This window comes from Ailuropoda melanoleuca, chromosome 11 (assembly GCF_002007445.2).
Source record: "Ailuropoda melanoleuca isolate Jingjing chromosome 11, ASM200744v2, whole genome shotgun sequence".
Taxonomy (NCBI): domain Eukaryota; kingdom Metazoa; phylum Chordata; class Mammalia; order Carnivora; family Ursidae; genus Ailuropoda; species Ailuropoda melanoleuca.
Window position 1 is genome coordinate 14,852,976 of NC_048228.1, and position 17,422 is coordinate 14,870,397.

The 17,422-nt window shown below is 37.7% G+C and overlaps 1 protein-coding gene across 8 annotated transcripts in view; it reads right to left on the reverse strand.

Annotated features, from left to right (window-relative positions):
* The window catches only part of NDST3 (N-deacetylase and N-sulfotransferase 3), a 190,403-nt gene that overhangs the window by 124,012 nt on the left and 48,969 nt on the right, over positions 1-17,422 (reverse strand). For all 8 annotated transcript variants that reach the window (XM_002918488.4, XM_034671411.1, XM_034671412.1 and 5 more), the window contains 2 exons: positions 9,301-9,388; positions 1,163-1,317 (listed from right to left, as the gene is read on the reverse strand). In XM_002918488.4, coding sequence (XP_002918534.1) covers positions 1,163-1,317; positions 9,301-9,388 — 243 coding nt within the window. The remainder of the gene's footprint in view (positions 1-1,162; positions 1,318-9,300; positions 9,389-17,422) is intronic.

Here is a 17,422-nt window from a genome sequence, read left to right on the forward strand (position 1 = left end):
ATGATCAGTAAACTTGGTGTGAGCCAGTTTAGTCGTCCCTGCTGGTCTTCTGGGGGAGGGGCTTGCTGCGCTGAGTCTCCGGTGCACTTGCCCTCTTGCACTTGTGTCTCTCTTGCAAGGAGGCTGGGCTGTAAGCTCCAGATTCCACTATGGAGCTGTTTCGTTCCCTGAAGGCTTTCAGCACTGATGGGTGGGATGATATGGCTGCGCCCTGCTCTCTAGCTTGGGAACTGCAAATTTGCACCCCCCCCTTCAGTGAGCCCTAACAGAAAAGCAATCACTCTTGTCTCCCTGGTTTCTGAACTATTTGTTCACCTAGCCTGTGACCGAGAGTTTTTATCTCAGGCACGCGACTGAATTTCAAAACTCCAAATTTTACAGACTTCTGCAGTACGGACCTGCACTGTTCCTCCCTGGGGACGAAGGGGGTCTCGCCATGCTTCTGTCTTTTGCTGGACTGCTCCTAGGAAAGCAGTCACATGACTGTGCAGCAGTTTGGAGTTTAGGGCAACACCGAGCAGAAAGCTGGCATTTAGACCCTCTGTTCTCTGCCGCTTCCCCACTCCTGTGCCTGGGAACTCTGCAACACTCAGGCACCTCCATTCTTATTGTGATCCCAGGGATCCTGAGTGACCCCTGTCACACCTGAGATTCCACCCGGCTTCCCCACCTGAGCACCTTTAAGCCAGGGACATCCCCACTGTAGCAGACTTCTAAAAGTTTCGATTTTGTGTTCAGCTGCTTACAATACCTTGCAGTAACCTCCTTAAGCAGGTTCCCTCACCTCCACTGTATCATCAGATATATCACCCTGGATTCGCATCTCTGCACCTCCTACCTTCCATAAAGTAGTCGCCTTTCTGCTCACAGAATTGCAGCATTTCTTTTCTCAGATCTCCAATTGATTTTGCAGGTATTCAGAATGATTTGATAATGACCTAGCTGTATTCGAGGACCAGGCAAACTTGGGGTCCCCTACTTCTCCACCATCCTAACTCCACCCCTGTGAATTTTTTCTTAAATTAGACCCTCAAAGCATTAAGCATAGTATTGAGCATTCAATACAAATTCAAAGGTCACATCCTGAAACGCTGCAATACCAAGTTGTTCTAATGCCAGTGTACACTATAGTTCAATGTAATATTCAAAGTGAGTTACTTACTAAGGCAAATTTTTTGTTGAGAATCATCTGCTCCACCAAAGATGACTCATTATGGAAGAGGTGGGGTTGCATATGGCTCCACATATGAGGAAACCACCAAAACTCATCCACAGACCCCAGAAGATGGTCATCCCCTTCATCTTCCTCTTCAGTTCCTTCAGGGGAAAAATATTGTTCAGTTAATTCCAGTTACAATGAATGTCTGCCCATCCATCCATCCATCCATCCATCCATCCATCCATCACCCATCCAACCATCCATCCATCCATCCAATTATGTACTCACATATATGTATTTAGAAAACACCATTTATACTTTCTTTGATACATATAAGGCTTTGAACATGAAATGTAGCAAAGAAAACCTGTTATTCAGGGAACAACAAGAAACTGTGACAAAACTCTTGTAAAAGTTTTTCAACATGAGAAACTGGTATAAAATCACTGCAAAATGGAAATATACAACCATTCCCAAGGACCTTAGAACTCTTAGTGTCTTTGTGTAATCTGTAGTTTAGAGAGAATGGGGGGATAAGTAGGAAATGGCATCAAGGGAATGTGAATAAAGAAATGAGTGGCAGAGCTCCAGCAGTAGGTCATTCTGACATGGGTTGTGACACCACAGTCACAAGAAAATAATTCCATAATTTATTTGGGTTCCTCATTAGCTCTGAGAAGAAGCTACTCAGTATTTAGTGAAAACTAAGGCATAAACAAGGAGGAAAAAAGGAAATGTAGGAATTGTTATTTGGAAAATTAGAGAAAACTGAAGGGAAGAAAGGAGAAAGGATGAAAGAGGCTGAGAAGTGGTAAAGTCATAGTAACAGAAGCCAAGTTGCGCCTTGGTGGTACTCGTGTTTCTCATGCTTGCCTTTCTCTCAAGTTCTTGGAAGAAGACTTTCTGTCAAGAAACTCCTATTTCCTTGAGCCCTGTTGTCATTCTTTTGGTTTTTCCTACTTGGGCATGTTTTATTTCCTACATTTTCCCTGACCTACAGTTTAATCGAGCATGGGAAATTCCTCAATCTTCTTAAGTGGGATAGGACTCTTGGTTTCTTTACTAAAACATGGAATGAGAGCTGTAGCAGGTGCCTCACTACTATCCTGGCATATCATAAGATGATATTAATCATCACAAAGTTATATGACCACACTTAAGTTTCAGCCACAACACTGAATCTAACAAGCTCCTAGAATATAGAATAGAATATAGAATTTTTTAAAAAAGATTTTATTTATTAGACTGGGTGAGAGAGAGCACAAGCTGGGGGGAGGGACAAAGGGAGAGGGAGAAGCAGACTCCCTGCTGAGCAGGGAGCCCAATGTGGGGCTCGATCCCAGGACCCTGGGATCATGACCTGAGCTGAAGGCAGATGCTTAGCCGACTGAGCCACCCAGGTGCCCTAGAAGAGTAGTTCTTCCAACAATGTCCCCTCTCCGTGGAGAAAATGTTCTCTCATATTCTCAAACAGTTCATTTTTTTGGAGGCGCCCGGGTGGCTTAGTCGGTTAAGCACCTGCCTTCGGCCCAGGTCATGATCCCAGGGTCCTGGGAATCGAGTCCCGCATCAGGCTCCTTGCTTGTCAAGGGGCTTGCTTCTCCCTCTACCTGCTGCTCCCCTCGTTTGTGCTTGCTTTCTCTCTCTGTCTGACAAATAAATAAATGAAATCTTTAAAAATATTTCATTTTTCTGATATGACTGGTTTCAATAGTGCCCAGCAGGCTAAAGATGGAGGGCAGACTGCTCCTCTAGCCCAGCCAATTTAGCCAGTGCCGGTTACTTCTGCTCCTTTCTTCATTTTCCCAAGAGAAGGAAGGCAGAGCCCACTGGTAGGAAAAGCATCAGGTCCTATGACTTACTGGGCAGTGAAAGTGACTTACCAAAGATAAAGGCATAGTATGAGGCCGCAGAGTCCTTCTCATTTACAGGGAGAACAAGGATTAGTAATGTAGAATGAGTGCAATAACATAATTCTTCAACAAGGACAGACTTTAATTTCACTTTTATATGGTTAAATACTATGCTGATATGAAGAAACTTTTTTATTTATATATAAAGGGCACCTTTAAATTTAATCTGTTTTATTTCCCTAATTTTTTCCTCTTCATCACACATTCATATGCCCATAATATAGTAGAACAAGGAGACCCTTCAGAGTCAGAAGTTTTTAGTTTATTTGTAGCTTCCAACACATTTGAATTGTGTGATTGTGGGCAAGTCACATAACCCCTTTAATGTCTTATTTATGTAGGTAAAAGATGGATAGCAATACCTATTTTATTCTTTTGGGGAAGGAAGTGGCACTATAATCCTGGCACATAGTAGGTAATCTAAAATGCCTTTTTCCTTTCTTTTTATGTTTCCTACTCTTGTTCTCCTTGTGTGTTTTGCAGCGCTCCTTGAGTTTTAATTTTTTTCCACAATAATACTGCATGAGGGTGTGAGGAAGTTATCACCTGGGTGTTATGCGGCAGATGGGACACTGTTCAAGAACTGACCATGCCATTGTATTAACTGACTGGCCTGATTAATGAGTCACCAACAAAAGCATTCTTGGGGCTTCTGAGTGATTATTTTACAGTTCAGGAAAAACTTCTAGAGAGGAATGCAAAAGAATAGGAATGTATGGATTCAGGACATAGAATCTCTGATGACCCCAATCATTGCAGGGTCTTGGGTCCTGCTACCTTTTAGATGATAAATATGGTGGCCATGGTGAAGAAGCATTTGTTACACTGACTGTTGATGCTTAAATATTTGGCTTTTTGACATATGGATGATGTCATTTAGTTTCCCCACAGTTATACATCTCTACTTATATCCAAGAGACTCTCCTCTTGCTTAACATTTTGTATGTCCTCAGGACACCACCTTAGTTAAGATTACCATCAGTTACTAATTGCATTTTTACTTTCCCACACTGAAAAGAGGCATAAGTCTCTGGGGTTTCCCAGTAATCTGTGCATTCCCGATTTCTACCTCCTCTGTATAAAGTGAATGTGGGTAGAGTGAGATGAGATTTCCTAGATTATGAAAAGTCACCCCTCTACTGCTATAAATCTCTATCCCCTATAACTCCTATCTTTCCCAGCATCTTTCTTCTCATCTCTCCTTTGTTCCTTTTTCTAGTTGGACTTTACCCAAAGTTTCTTTATCAGGACAGTGGAAAGGAAGCTTTGGAAGTTTAGCTCAGGCATTTGTTGTCCTTTCCTGGATATCATGGTGAAATCTGCTATTAAAATATTCATATATTTGAATCACACAGGAATTAGAAAAATGATATCTGCCCTCTGATAGATTTATATAAATTCATAGTAAGCATAAATGTATACCTTTCCCTTTTTCTTTGTAACTCTTTCTCATCTGATTTCATTTGATTCTACTTTGGGGATGTTTTACATCAGAATTATATTGAGAACAAGTGTCTATTGCTTATTACTTTAAACATTATGATAAAAAACATTTGAAACATAGCTGTGGTTGGATGTCCTGGGTGCTTGCCACCCTTTTATCTCCCGACTTTGTCCACCTGTGTTAGAACTGGAGGAAGAGAGAACTAGAAGTCAAATTCCTCAATTTTAAGTGTCATTTCTTAAGCTGTTACAAAACTACACTGAAATATTATAAAGTTATTGTAAATTATTATATTATGTATCTATTTAAATAACTTATGCCTCTTCAGTATTTTATCTTCTGTTTACCTACCATGATATTTAAAATCATCATTGATTTTGTCAAGCACTGTGTTAACTGTTTTATAGGCATCGTCTCATTTAATTCTCACTAAAACCCTATGAGAAAAGGACCACTGCTAACTCTGTTCTTCATGGTAACTGATATTTGGAAAGGTGAAATAATTTGTCCCATGTCACTGACAAGGTTGGGACAGAGCCTTGTTTCTTACTGGGAATTTTTATTTTGAGTTATGGGAGGTGCTCAAGTAAGAAAAGAGGAGGAATCTTTTAGAAACAAGAAGGAAAGACAGCAACTGGAAGAGTCATTCTTTAGCATTCAGCATTGGACAAAAAAAATTGAGTTGACAGAAGTATTTTCTTATATTTCTATTATGTTTGGGAAAGAAAGCTTTTAATTATTCTTAGCATTTACAGTGATTTTCTTTCACAACACAACATGGTCAAATTTTATTCTCCAATCTATAAGTTCTAACCCATATTAAACAACTCCAAATTCAGGTCCCTTAACTATCATTAATTGACCAAATTTGGAATTTAGAAATAAGATCATCATTCACTAATTCAATATAACATTGCTCTTCACATTGGTAATTAATTCTGTGATTTAGTGAGAATTTACCAATACTGTTGGTTCTCGATGATTTGGGGAAATACACGAACCTAAAGAACCTATAGATAAGGGGAAGGAACCTTTTGCCATTCAACGTCCTTTATCAAGGATTGCCAATTAAGCAATAAAAATCCAGTTTATCTAACACATAAGACTTGGGCTCTGCCTGACCTAAAGTTAAGACTACTTTTGACACTTAACTAGCTATATGACCTTGGGCTCCTCTGAGTTTCTACGTTCTTACCTAAGAAAACAAGGTAACATATTCTTTAACTCCCAGCTTCATTGAAAAGGTACATGTAAAGTGCTTAGCTAAGTACATACAATAAGGTGTTGCTCACTAAAAGGGAACTATGATTTTATTTCCTTCATCTCTTTATGTTTCAAAAATGCACAAACCGTTCAAAAACTAAAATATATCAAACAGGATGGAACCCTCTCTGGAAAGAAAGTCTTATTATGATAGTGCTATTTTTCTCCTTCCCTTCAAGATTGAATAAAATAGAATTTTTAATAGGAAAAGGAATTACTCATTTAGAAAGGAAGACAATGCAATTCAATTAAACTTAACAATTTCTAATTTTTGAAAGATTAAGAGTATTAAATTTTACATCTGTTCCCACTAAAAAATGATTGTATTGGTTTTAGATAACCCTAGTTAAGTTTTTGTAGAAGCTTTCATATCATATGCAGATAAGATCCCTTCAAGCCCTGGCCTTAGCTTTATCCTATGTTCTACTTTCCTTGGCTTAGGTGGTGGACATTCTTACTGTGAGTTGTGGGAAGTGCCCACATAAAGAAAGAGGACAAATCTTTCAGAAACAAAACGGAAGGAGACCAACTGGCTGGAGTCATTCTTTAGCATTCAGCATTGGGCAACAAATAAGTTGCCAGAAGTGTTTTCTTCTATTTCTATCATGTCTGGGAAAGAAAGTTTCTAATTATTCTTAATATTTAGAGTGATTTTCCTTCATAACACAACATGGTCAAATTTTATTCTCTGACCTTGTTTCATAAAATACTAATAGTTAAAATAAATGTGATTTTATTTTCACTCAGTCATTTGTTCATTAGTTCATTTTCAATAGCCACTGTCCTAGTTGCTAGTGTTACAACAGTGAAGCCTTCATGGAGTGTTCATTTTAGTAAGGGAAGAGAGGCAACAGATAAATAATTTAAAGACAAAGCGCATTCAACACCCATTCATGACAAAACTCTTAGCCATCTAGGAATAGAAGGGAGCTTCTTTAAGCTAATAAAGAGGGTCTAGGGGCACCTGGGTGGCTTAGANGGGAAGAGAGGCAACAGATAAATAATTTAAAGACAAAGCGCATTCAACCCCATTCATGACAAAACTCGTAGCCATCTAGGAATAGAAGGGAGCTTCTTTAAGCTAATAAAGAGGGTCTAGGGGCACCTGGGTGGCTTAGATGGTTAAGCGTCTGCCTTTGGCTCAGGTCATTATCTCCGGCTCAATGGGGAGTCTGCCTCTCCCTCTCACTCTGCCCTTCTCCCTTGCCCGTGCATGCTCTCACTCTCAAATGAATAAAATCTTTAAAAAAAAAAAGAGTTTCTACAAAATAGTCTATTGAACGAATTCCCCTTGAGAATAGGAAAAAGTCTACTGAAAGATTTCTTCTGAGGTCCAGAATAAGACATGAGTGTCACCATCACCACTTTTATTTAAATTTGTACTGGAGATCTAAGCTAGTGTAATAGGGAAGGAAAAAAAAATTGGTAAGGCTCAGAAAGGAGGAAGGACAATTTTTAATATCCAAAAATTACATGATGTATTGGTAGGAAATCCAAAAGGAGTCTACAAACTATAGTAATAGTAAGTAAACATAGCAAGATTGCTAGATGCAGGATCAGTACACAAAATCAATTGTATGTTTACATGCCATCAACAAAGAAATGGAAAATGAAATAAAAACAAGACACTATCTGCTATTGCATCAAAAAACTCCACGAAAGAATAAATCTAAAACCAGTAAAGTTTTATCAAATGTAATTAAAGATGACCTAAATGTGCTCAAGGATTGGACAACTCAGTATTTAGGTTGGCATTTCTCCCTCAAGTTAATACATTTAATGCAATCTTAATCAAAATTCTCGCATGTTTCTTTGTGGATACTGGTAAGCTGATTGAAAAATTTGTATGAAAATGCAAAAGGCAAGAATTTCCAAGNATATGAAAATGCAAAAGGCAAAAATTTCCAAGGCAATCTTGAAGAAGATGAACAAAACTGGAGAACTTTCACTAGCAGATATAAACATTAATTATAAAGTTACAGTAAATAAGGTAGTGTGATGTAGACAAATAGATCCAATGAACAGGAGAGGCTAGAGTCCACTTATATGGTTGTATATGACAATGATGACACTATGGTGCAGTGGGAAAAGGAAGGTCATTTCAGTAGTTGGTGTCAATTAGATATATTTATGGAATAAAGAAGATACCTTGATCTGTATCTCACACATACACAAAAATCAATTCCAAATGGATTTCAGATTTTTAAGTTCTAAGAATGTAGGAACATATTTTTATGATCTTACAGTATGCAAAGATGTCTTTAAAAAGACACAAAAAGTTGACCACTAAAAGAACAAAAAGTTGAACTGGACTACATGAAGTATTTTTGGTCATCAAAAAAAACCATTAGGAGTATGAAAAGAACCCACACAATAGGAGAAAGTATTTGCAACACATATAACTGACAAAAGGATCATCAAGAATATATAGAGGGAAAAAAAGAAAAAAAGAATATATAAAGAATTTCTAAAAATCATTAAGTAAAAGTATACAACCCTATAGAAAAAAAAATCTCATTTCACAAAGGAAGATACCCAAATAGCCAATAAAAATATGAAATAAGTTCAACTTCACTGCTCATAAGAGAAATGTACATTAAAACCATAACATATCTCTACATGCTCACCAGAAAGGCTAAAATTAAAAAGACAAATCATATCAAGTGTTAGTGAGAATGTGGAATAACAGGAAAACTCATATACTGTTGGGCATGTAAATTGATAACAACCGTTTTTTGAAAAACTGGCATTTTCTTACTAAAGTTGGCCATAAGTGTGCTATATAACTAAAAATTCTACCTCTAGTTGACAACCAACAGAAATGAATAGTTATGTCCTCTGAAGGACAGGTACAAGAATGTTAATGTGATTATTCAAAAAAAGCTTAAAATGAGAAAAAACCCAACCATCTACATTGGAAAGGAATGAAGAAATTTTTGTATATTCAAGTATTGGAATGCTATACAGTAATGAAAATGAAAGCATTACAACTATACACAATAATATCTGTAAAACCAGAATAATGTTGAACAAAACAAGGTGGCTAGAAAAGAGTCCATACTGTATGATTCTTTTTACACACATCTCAAAGCCACGCAAACTAGTTTGTAATATTAGAAGTCAGGATGGGTGGATTTCTTTGAGGGAGGCTAGTGGCTTGTGAGGAAGCACAACGTTGGTTTGTGGGGGGGGGGATATGGTACCATTCTCTCGCTTGATCTGCATGCTGGTTTGTGAAAATTCAGTAAGTGCTACACTTATGACTTATGCACTTTTATCCATATAAATTATAATTCAGTAGAAAAGAAAGGCCGTTAGGCCATTATAACGTGGTGAATAAACTTTCAAACCATCAACATTTTGTAAAGGTTAAAAAATGATATAATAAGTGGAATTGAATAATATGAAGAAAATAAAAATGGAAAGAGACATGGAATGTGGGAAGGTATGAAGAGAAGAGGTCACAATTTTTAAATAGAATAGTCAGGCCTTATGAGAATAATTAACCTCCTTTTTCTTACCTGTATGGTAAAATTTTCCTGAAAATCCCAGGTTGAACGTAAAATTTGTGATTTGTGCACGCAAAAGATTCTGAGTGTCAAGCAGGGCCTGAAATACACAGTTAAAAAAACCACAAAACACGTTATCAGGTTAGAGAATGGCATTGAGAAGTTTTAAAAGATATCTTCCTTTTGCATTCAAGGGGTAAAACTAGTCCTTTACGCATGAGAGAATTAAATGATGGAAAGTAGTGTCTTTACCACTTTACAACTACAGAGATGCTTTCAAGATTATGTAAACATATACATATATTTATCCCTTAGCTTTCAATAAATCAGCAAAAAGTGTCAGCCAGAAAAAGGAAGTTACATGAAGAGTTTATTCTGCATTACTAAAGGAATTATTATCTAGTACATAAAATATATCTCCTATCACTTCTCAGGGACATAGATCACCAATTGTCAAAAGAAGGACACTCTTTAAGTGAAACTATGCAAGAACGTATGTTGAAAGACTCATTGTTATTTCTCAGATATGTCCTTGGTTTTCAAAATCCAAGACTTCCATCTTTGAGTCTTAGATTCCCACACGATGGTGATTGTTCTTCAAAAGGGGATAATCACGGTAAAGTAACTCTCTAATTCGGCCTTTCATTAAAAAAAACAAACACCCCTACTTCTCACAGTAAAACTCTTTTAAAATAGAGTTTTAAATGTTACATCTTATAAAGTATTTACCATGCTATTAATTTTTAATGGACTTCTTTTCTTCCTTCTCCTTTTCTTTCTCATTCTTATTTAAACTCCTGTTCTTAAATTCCTTCTCTTCCTGCCATCCTCCCTACACAGACTATGGTAGGTGAGTACCCACTTTAACTAGGCAGCAAGTAACACTAAATGTTAGAGTTGTAAAGGATCGTAGTTAACACTTCTACACACAGGGAAACTGAGGAGAGACGACTTGCCCATTTCACAGATAAAATTAGTGGTAAATCGTAGATTAAGAATATAGATTGCTGGGGCGCCTGGGTGGCACAGTGGTTAAGCGTCTCCCTTCGGCTTAGGGCGTCATCCCGGCGTTATGGGATCGAGCCCCACATCAGGCTCTTCCGCTATGAGCCTGCTTCTTCCTCTCCCCTTCCCCTTGCTTGTGTTCCCTCTCTCACTGGCTGTCTCTATCTCTGTCAAATAAATAAATAAAATCTTTTTAAAAAAAGAATATAGATTGCTTCATTCCATATTAGGTACTCATTTTCTCCCTTTCCATAGCTGGGTCCACAGTAAAATCTTTTTTTAGTCGCATAGCTGACACCTGGAAGCCTTGCCCCATCATACTCAAGGTCTCAATCTTTTTTTGGAGATAAATAGATATACCTTTTATTCAGAGATTATCCCATGATTGTATGTCTTATCTGTGCATATAAGTGATTCTCCTTATTGTATAAAAGCAGAGGAAGAGGGCTTCTGAATCTCAAATTTAAATTCATCTGATCAATGACAAGTTTTTGCAATTTAATATCTAAGTCTTTTTCTATCACTACTCTGTTTACATGAACAACTTCCTTTGATTGCAAAACTGAACTGGGAAATATGTGGGTCCTGAGGGCACTCAAAGATGGAAGATGGGTCTGTTTGTGGATTTCCATGCCTAAGTATCGATGCAAAAGGTTAATGATGGCAATCTCATTGCACGGCAATTGTCATTAGATTTTGTCATCACAAGGCCTGGGCATGGGTTGGACAGGGGAAGGAGAATTTGGTCAGCTCAGCAGTGACTAAGTAAGTAGTGAGACCCAGAATCCTGTTGTGTGAAGGGGTGGGAAGTAGTTCCGCCTGGATGGAAGGTGTGAGCCTTTCTCTTTCTGTCCTTGTGGAAGGAACATAAGGTACGGAATAGGAAGGTATGGATTGACGTGCCGGCTCTGGGACTTAGAGCGAAGGCATTTAAGACTTGGGAGTCAGACTGCCTCAGCTGGAGTTCTGGATCTGCCCCTATTCAGTATTGGGCCTGTTATTAAAATTTTCAAACCTCAGACGCATCACATGTAAAGTAGGGATAATAGTAATTATCTCAGAGCACTGTTGTGAGGGTGACATACTTTGACGCTCTTGGCACAGTGACTGGCACATATTAGGTGCTCAACAGTTATTAGTTGCTGCTCCTCTCTTATTGCTGCTGCTACTGTCACTACTATCAATATGGTGGTTGTTATTGTCAGCGATATTAAGACAGTTCATATTCTCTGAACCTTTCCCTTCCTTTGTTAGAGTGGAGACAATTATCTAACTCCTAGAGTTGTGATGAGGATTCTAAAAGGAGAAGATATGCAGGAGGGCTTAATAAGCATTTTTAAAACGTGGCATAAAATGTTAGGTGTTGATATAATTATCAGCAATCATAATATATACATATGCATATATATATTTTTTAAAAATTTATTTATTTGAGAGAGAGAGACACGAGTGGGTGAGGGGGGAGAGAGAGAGTGTGGAGTATGTGCTTGCACACTGGAGGGGAGGAGCAGAGGGAGAGAATCTCAAGCAGACTCCCCACTGAGTGCAGAGCCAGAGGCCGGGCTGATCTCACGACCAAGAGTCGGACGTTTAACAACTAAGCCACTGAGGCACCCCTGTATATATGTATATATTATATATTACTGACAATTATATCATCTATCTGTCTCATTTATTCAAAGTTGTTTTTCTCATTTTATTTACCTTCAGTCTTCTCCAGCCTTTCTCCCTCCTTCTCCTTTTTCACTTCTTCTCCCCAGTTGAACATTCTAGCTGGCTCTTCTTTCCCTTTCGATCTTACCTTCTTGTGTATCCACTGGACTTACTTCATTTATTCATTCTACTCACTTTATCCAATGGTTAAAATATGGATTTGAAATCCATTTTAAAATAATTTCTTATGTGTTCAATGCTTTAAAGTTGGAAGTTTTTCTTTTTGTCTCTTTGAAAATAAAATCCCCAACTAAACTTGAACTTGAACTTTGGTTTGTGACCCTTGATTGCCTTTTAAAACTTACAATACTTGATAAGAAAAAAACAAAGAAGCCTATCCTGTTCATAGGCCTTAGAAGTTAAATAATGCACCTGTGAACTAACCGCTAAATCAACTAGAATACATGGATTGAAATTATTGAACTAGCCGTGATTATGCAGGTTCTTACACATTTATTTGACATTCTAGAAACAAACACTAAGACGCATAAAAGATATACTGGAACAGATGGTACCTACTAGCATTATGCCTATATATGGTGAAGAGGGAAATTTATTTCTAGATGATATTTTATATAGTTAAGAAAAAACATTAATATTTCTTACCTTTTTTTAAAAAAAGATTTTATTTATTTATTCGACAGAGATAGAGACAGCCAGCGAGAGAGGGAACACAAGCAGGGGGAGTGGGAGAGGAAGAAGCAGGCTCATAGCGGAGGAGCCTGATGTGGGGCTCGATCCCAGAACGCCGGGATCACGCCCTGAGCCAAAGGCAGACGCTTAACCTCTGTGCCACCCAGGCACCCCAATATTTCTTATCTTTTATATATTTTTTATGAACCAGATTTTGGGGGTATCTATGAGAGCAATGTTATATATTCATCCATTACTTCCATCTTTTCAAAATATGCTTTTGTGCTAGAAGCTAGAGCACCCAGCAGTATTCTTAGATTATATCCTTTTCATTAAACTCTTCATTGCTAGAATGATTTTATTCAACATTAGTCTATTTAAAACTCACTCTATTACTGTGAATAAAATATTACAAAAATGATATAAATGATACTTTGCTTTATTCTTTATGAGCAACATGTCAAAAGTGGTGTGATAATATCTAAAAATCTAATCAGAATAAGCCGAATCAATGTTCTAATACCAAATTCAGAAAACCACATGTGTCTTGGGCAAGCAAAAGTTCTACAATGGGCAGAGTACTCTGGTCATGGAAAAGGTGAAGAACCACAGTCATCCACAGAGGTGCCCCTTAGTGGTCTCCTCCAGCCCAGGAACCCTAAGAACATAGCTTTCTCCTGTCAGGAATGGTCTGGTTATTGAAAAATGGTACTTTTATTTTTAACTATTCCAAAACTTTTTATATATATAACAAGGTAATTTATAATTCCATGCATCAGTAATTATTTTTAAAATAGCACATTACTTTTTCTAATTAAAAAACTCAAAACCACTCATAGATCCACCTCTCAGTATAATATTATGATGGAATTCTTTCCCATTTTTACCAATAACTACCTAAATATATGCAGATATATAGATGTATAGGTAAGTGAAATGAGAGCCAGAAAGCAAAAATTAGGACTATACCAGCTATTACTAAAAATGCAGTTTCAAATTTTGCCTTTGTCATTTATTTGTCTATCTTATCTCTTAAATATTTTATTTATTTATTTGGGAAAGAGAGAGAGAGAGACAAGCAGGGGCAGTGGCAGAGGGAAAGGGAGAAGCAGTCTCCCTCCCAAGCAGGGAGCACAACACGGGGCTCGATCCCAGTGACTGACTTAGCCACCCAGGCACCCCGCCTTTGTCATTTAATAGTATATTATGAGCTTCCTCCTGTCATGTTAACCTTCCAAAACCAAATTTGTCAATGGGTGCAGAATACTGCATCAGATTGGTGCCCTATAATTTATTTAACCACTTCATCTTACTGTTGTACATTTAGATTGTTTACATTTTTTGTGTAATATAAATACTGCTCTGTATCAATACATATTTATATAGAAACAAAGTAGCCATTTCTGCAGGAGATAAGAGGATAAAAATAATTTTGCTTTTTCTTTGGCAAACAAAACAATTTTTTCAGCAAATCTGAAAATGCTATGAAAGTATTAAAAGAGAACATAACAGCCAGTTAAAATTATAAGAGAATTGAACTATGAATATAGTTTAACATGAAAATTTGACTATTTCCAAAATGATTTTTTCAAATCTTGAATCTGTATGCTATCCCACCAACTTAGTTTTTTTTTGAGGGCTTATTCTACAAAGCTGAAAACACTTGCAGGCATTAAAAGATCCAGTTGAAGGCCTAGAAGATCTAATTTAAAGAAACTGAGCTCTGAGAACTGAGCAAAATGGGAGCTTTTATATATCTTTGGACTTTCTCCAACTTTAGCAGAATGAATATATCAATTAAAGTAAATTGAAGACAAAATTTAAAAATAACTGCAAAAAAGTTTTATATGGAGATTCATGTTAGTATTCATTACATGTGTGACATTCTTTGAGGGAACGTTTACTAATTTTGTGATTCTTATCTGTGTTTCCCAGATGATATTTTGACCTGTTTTATCTTGTATAAGGTAACTAAGGGAGTCTGTAAGCCAAATTAAAGCTGGGGAAGAAATTTTAGTGCTGGGTGTGGTTTTTCAGCAGCAAGCAAAAATAGTGTTTCAGCACAGAATTTTTAGAATCAATATTTTCTCAATCAGCTGAATACTAGTTATAAATATACATAATGTATCTGTAGCTCCTAGAGTAAATGAAAACAATTGGGCGGCTAATTGCAGGATCTTCTATCTGTCTCCACACAAACGTGCACACTCTGGCATCACAGGCATTTAAGGTAAAAGGAGACATGATTTACGTAGTTTAAGTGATGTCCAGTCCCCCTGGTCACAAGGCTAGTTAAGTGCTGAGGAATTGATTCAAGCAAGGATTTTAGATTTCAAAGCTCAGTGCTTCTGTTGTCCACAGAAGCAACAAGAATACTAACACTGAACACAGATACCACTGGCGTACAGAGCCACTGGTGACCAAATCCACTAGAAGGGAGTAAGAGGTGGCTTCTCATATCACTTTCACTAATTGGTTGTCACTCCTTGTTTCCCAAACCCAAAGGTATGAGGGGGACGGGAAGACTAGGTTGGTCAGTGAATAGACAGCCCAACCAGGAATGTTTACCTCCTGGCGTACATAGTAAAGAGCAAGCCCTGCGTGTGCCCGGTGTGGAGTAGAGCGGGACTGCAGGTGTGGCAGGGCTGGAAGCACCACAGCTGGCACCGCGGTCTCCATCTCACAGGTGCAGAACTAGGAAGGCTCTCTCTATAAGACCGGTTCCCAGACCAGGAAGACACGGACACTTGCTGAAACAGTTAATTGGGCGTAATATTAGAGTGCAGGCATCTTGCACAATTAGAGGGAAGACAGCTTTAGAGGAAAACAATGAACACTAAGGCCGGGGCCAGCTATACTATTTGACCTGCCTACGCAATGACACTGGGGTGGGAAATAAGAAGGAAATGCAGGCAATTGGGTAGGCCCATGGAATAGATCAGATTTGGCCACTTTTTGTAACAGTATTTAAATGCTTTTGACAAGAAACATACAGACCCAGAGCTGTACTACCTGACAATAACATTCCTAATGGTAAAACAATCACTCTGTTTTTCGTTGTCTAAACTTAAAGTCTACACACATAAAGGTGGAAACTATGTTCATTCTGCTAACTTAAAATATAAATACCAAAGGTTGGAGTGTGTTTTACATGATTTCCATGGGCTATTACATTTGGGGAAATGGATCGGGAACTTTCACCTAGGAATTTGCTAATTATAGTGGGGTGTTTTAGAGATTACCTTGCTTATTGTTGTCATGACCTTAAGCCACAGCCACCATATGCTGAATGCTCAGACCTTGAGCGTGGCCTCACTAACATGGCATGATGAATGGACAGCAGATTGGGAATCAGAGTGACTTAGGAGTCTGACTCTGCCATTTGACTACTGCCTAAGCCTGGCCAAGTTATTGATCCTCTCCAAATCAGTTTCCTCCTCTGGGAAATAATGATAACAATATACTGCTTGTGGATTTGGTAAAAAAATCAAATGAGAAAATGGAATATGTCCCTAAAACCTTTCCTACCACGTAGAAGTGAAGTTTTAGCTCTGTGAATGGAATCATTTGTCCCTTTCTCTGAACCTTAGAACTCCTTATAGTCCTATCACAAAATTCTATCTTCTGTTTCTCACTGTGGCGCATCTGGAGTAAAATCAGGCATATGCCTAAAATTTCAATGGTATTTTCAAATTGGAACTTAGTACTTTTCAGAGTTGTCTAATCAGCACTGAGGATTTTAAGGAAAAGAAGACGATGGTACAAGCAGCTGTCTCATAGTAATTTTATAGGGTTTTGTATTCCTTTCTAAATGACCTTGGTGAATTCTTCATTCTCCAACTCAATGTTCACATATTTTATTGTTTGTATTGTGGTAATAGAGTAAGGACAAAGGTTTTTGTGAAATCAAGGAGAAATAGTTATGTAGTAATTGGTTTGTATGAAAGCAAGGAGAAAATAGTTATATAGTAATCTTAAATTATTTGTTACATATTTAAACTGGTCCAGAGCATACATTATACATAACCTCTAAATTATACAGATGAGAGATGGTTTTGCTAGAACTTTTTTTTTTTCAGATTTTGTTTATTTTATTTGACAGAGAGAGAGAGAGAGAAAGAGCACACAAACAGGGGGCGGGCAGAGGGAGAGGCAGGTTCTGCTGCTGAGCAGGGAGCCCAATGTGGGGCTCTATTCCAAGACTCTGGGATCATGACGCGAGCCGAAGGCAGGTGCTTAACTGACTGAGCCACCCTCTAGCCGTCCCTTGCTAGAACATTTGTTGACATGAAATTGGCAAATAATGACATGTGAGTGAGAAAACAGAGAGCAATTAAGTAAGTGCTATTGTAAGTATTCACTTGAAATTGTTATGCATACTCTGTTTAGCTTATGGTTGATATAGTTAAATAGTCAAAATACTAATGTACTTTTTTTTTAAAAGATTTTATTTATGTATTTGACAGAGATAGAGACAGCCAGCGAGAGAGGGAACACAAGCAGGGGGAGTGGGAGAGGAAGAAGCAGGCTCATAGCGGAAGAGCCTGATGTGGGGCTCGATCCCATAACGCCGGGATCACGCCCTGAGCCAAAGGCAGATGCTTAACCGCTGTGCCACCCAGGCACCCCGAAATACTAATGTACTTTTAAAAAAAAGAAACATAATTCACAGTTTCTTAAAATATAGTATCTTTAGAAAACTATAAGTTATATCTTACTCATCCAATTACACAGAAATAAGTTTTTGTGTGTTGTAATAAACATAATTTTAACACCTTAATAA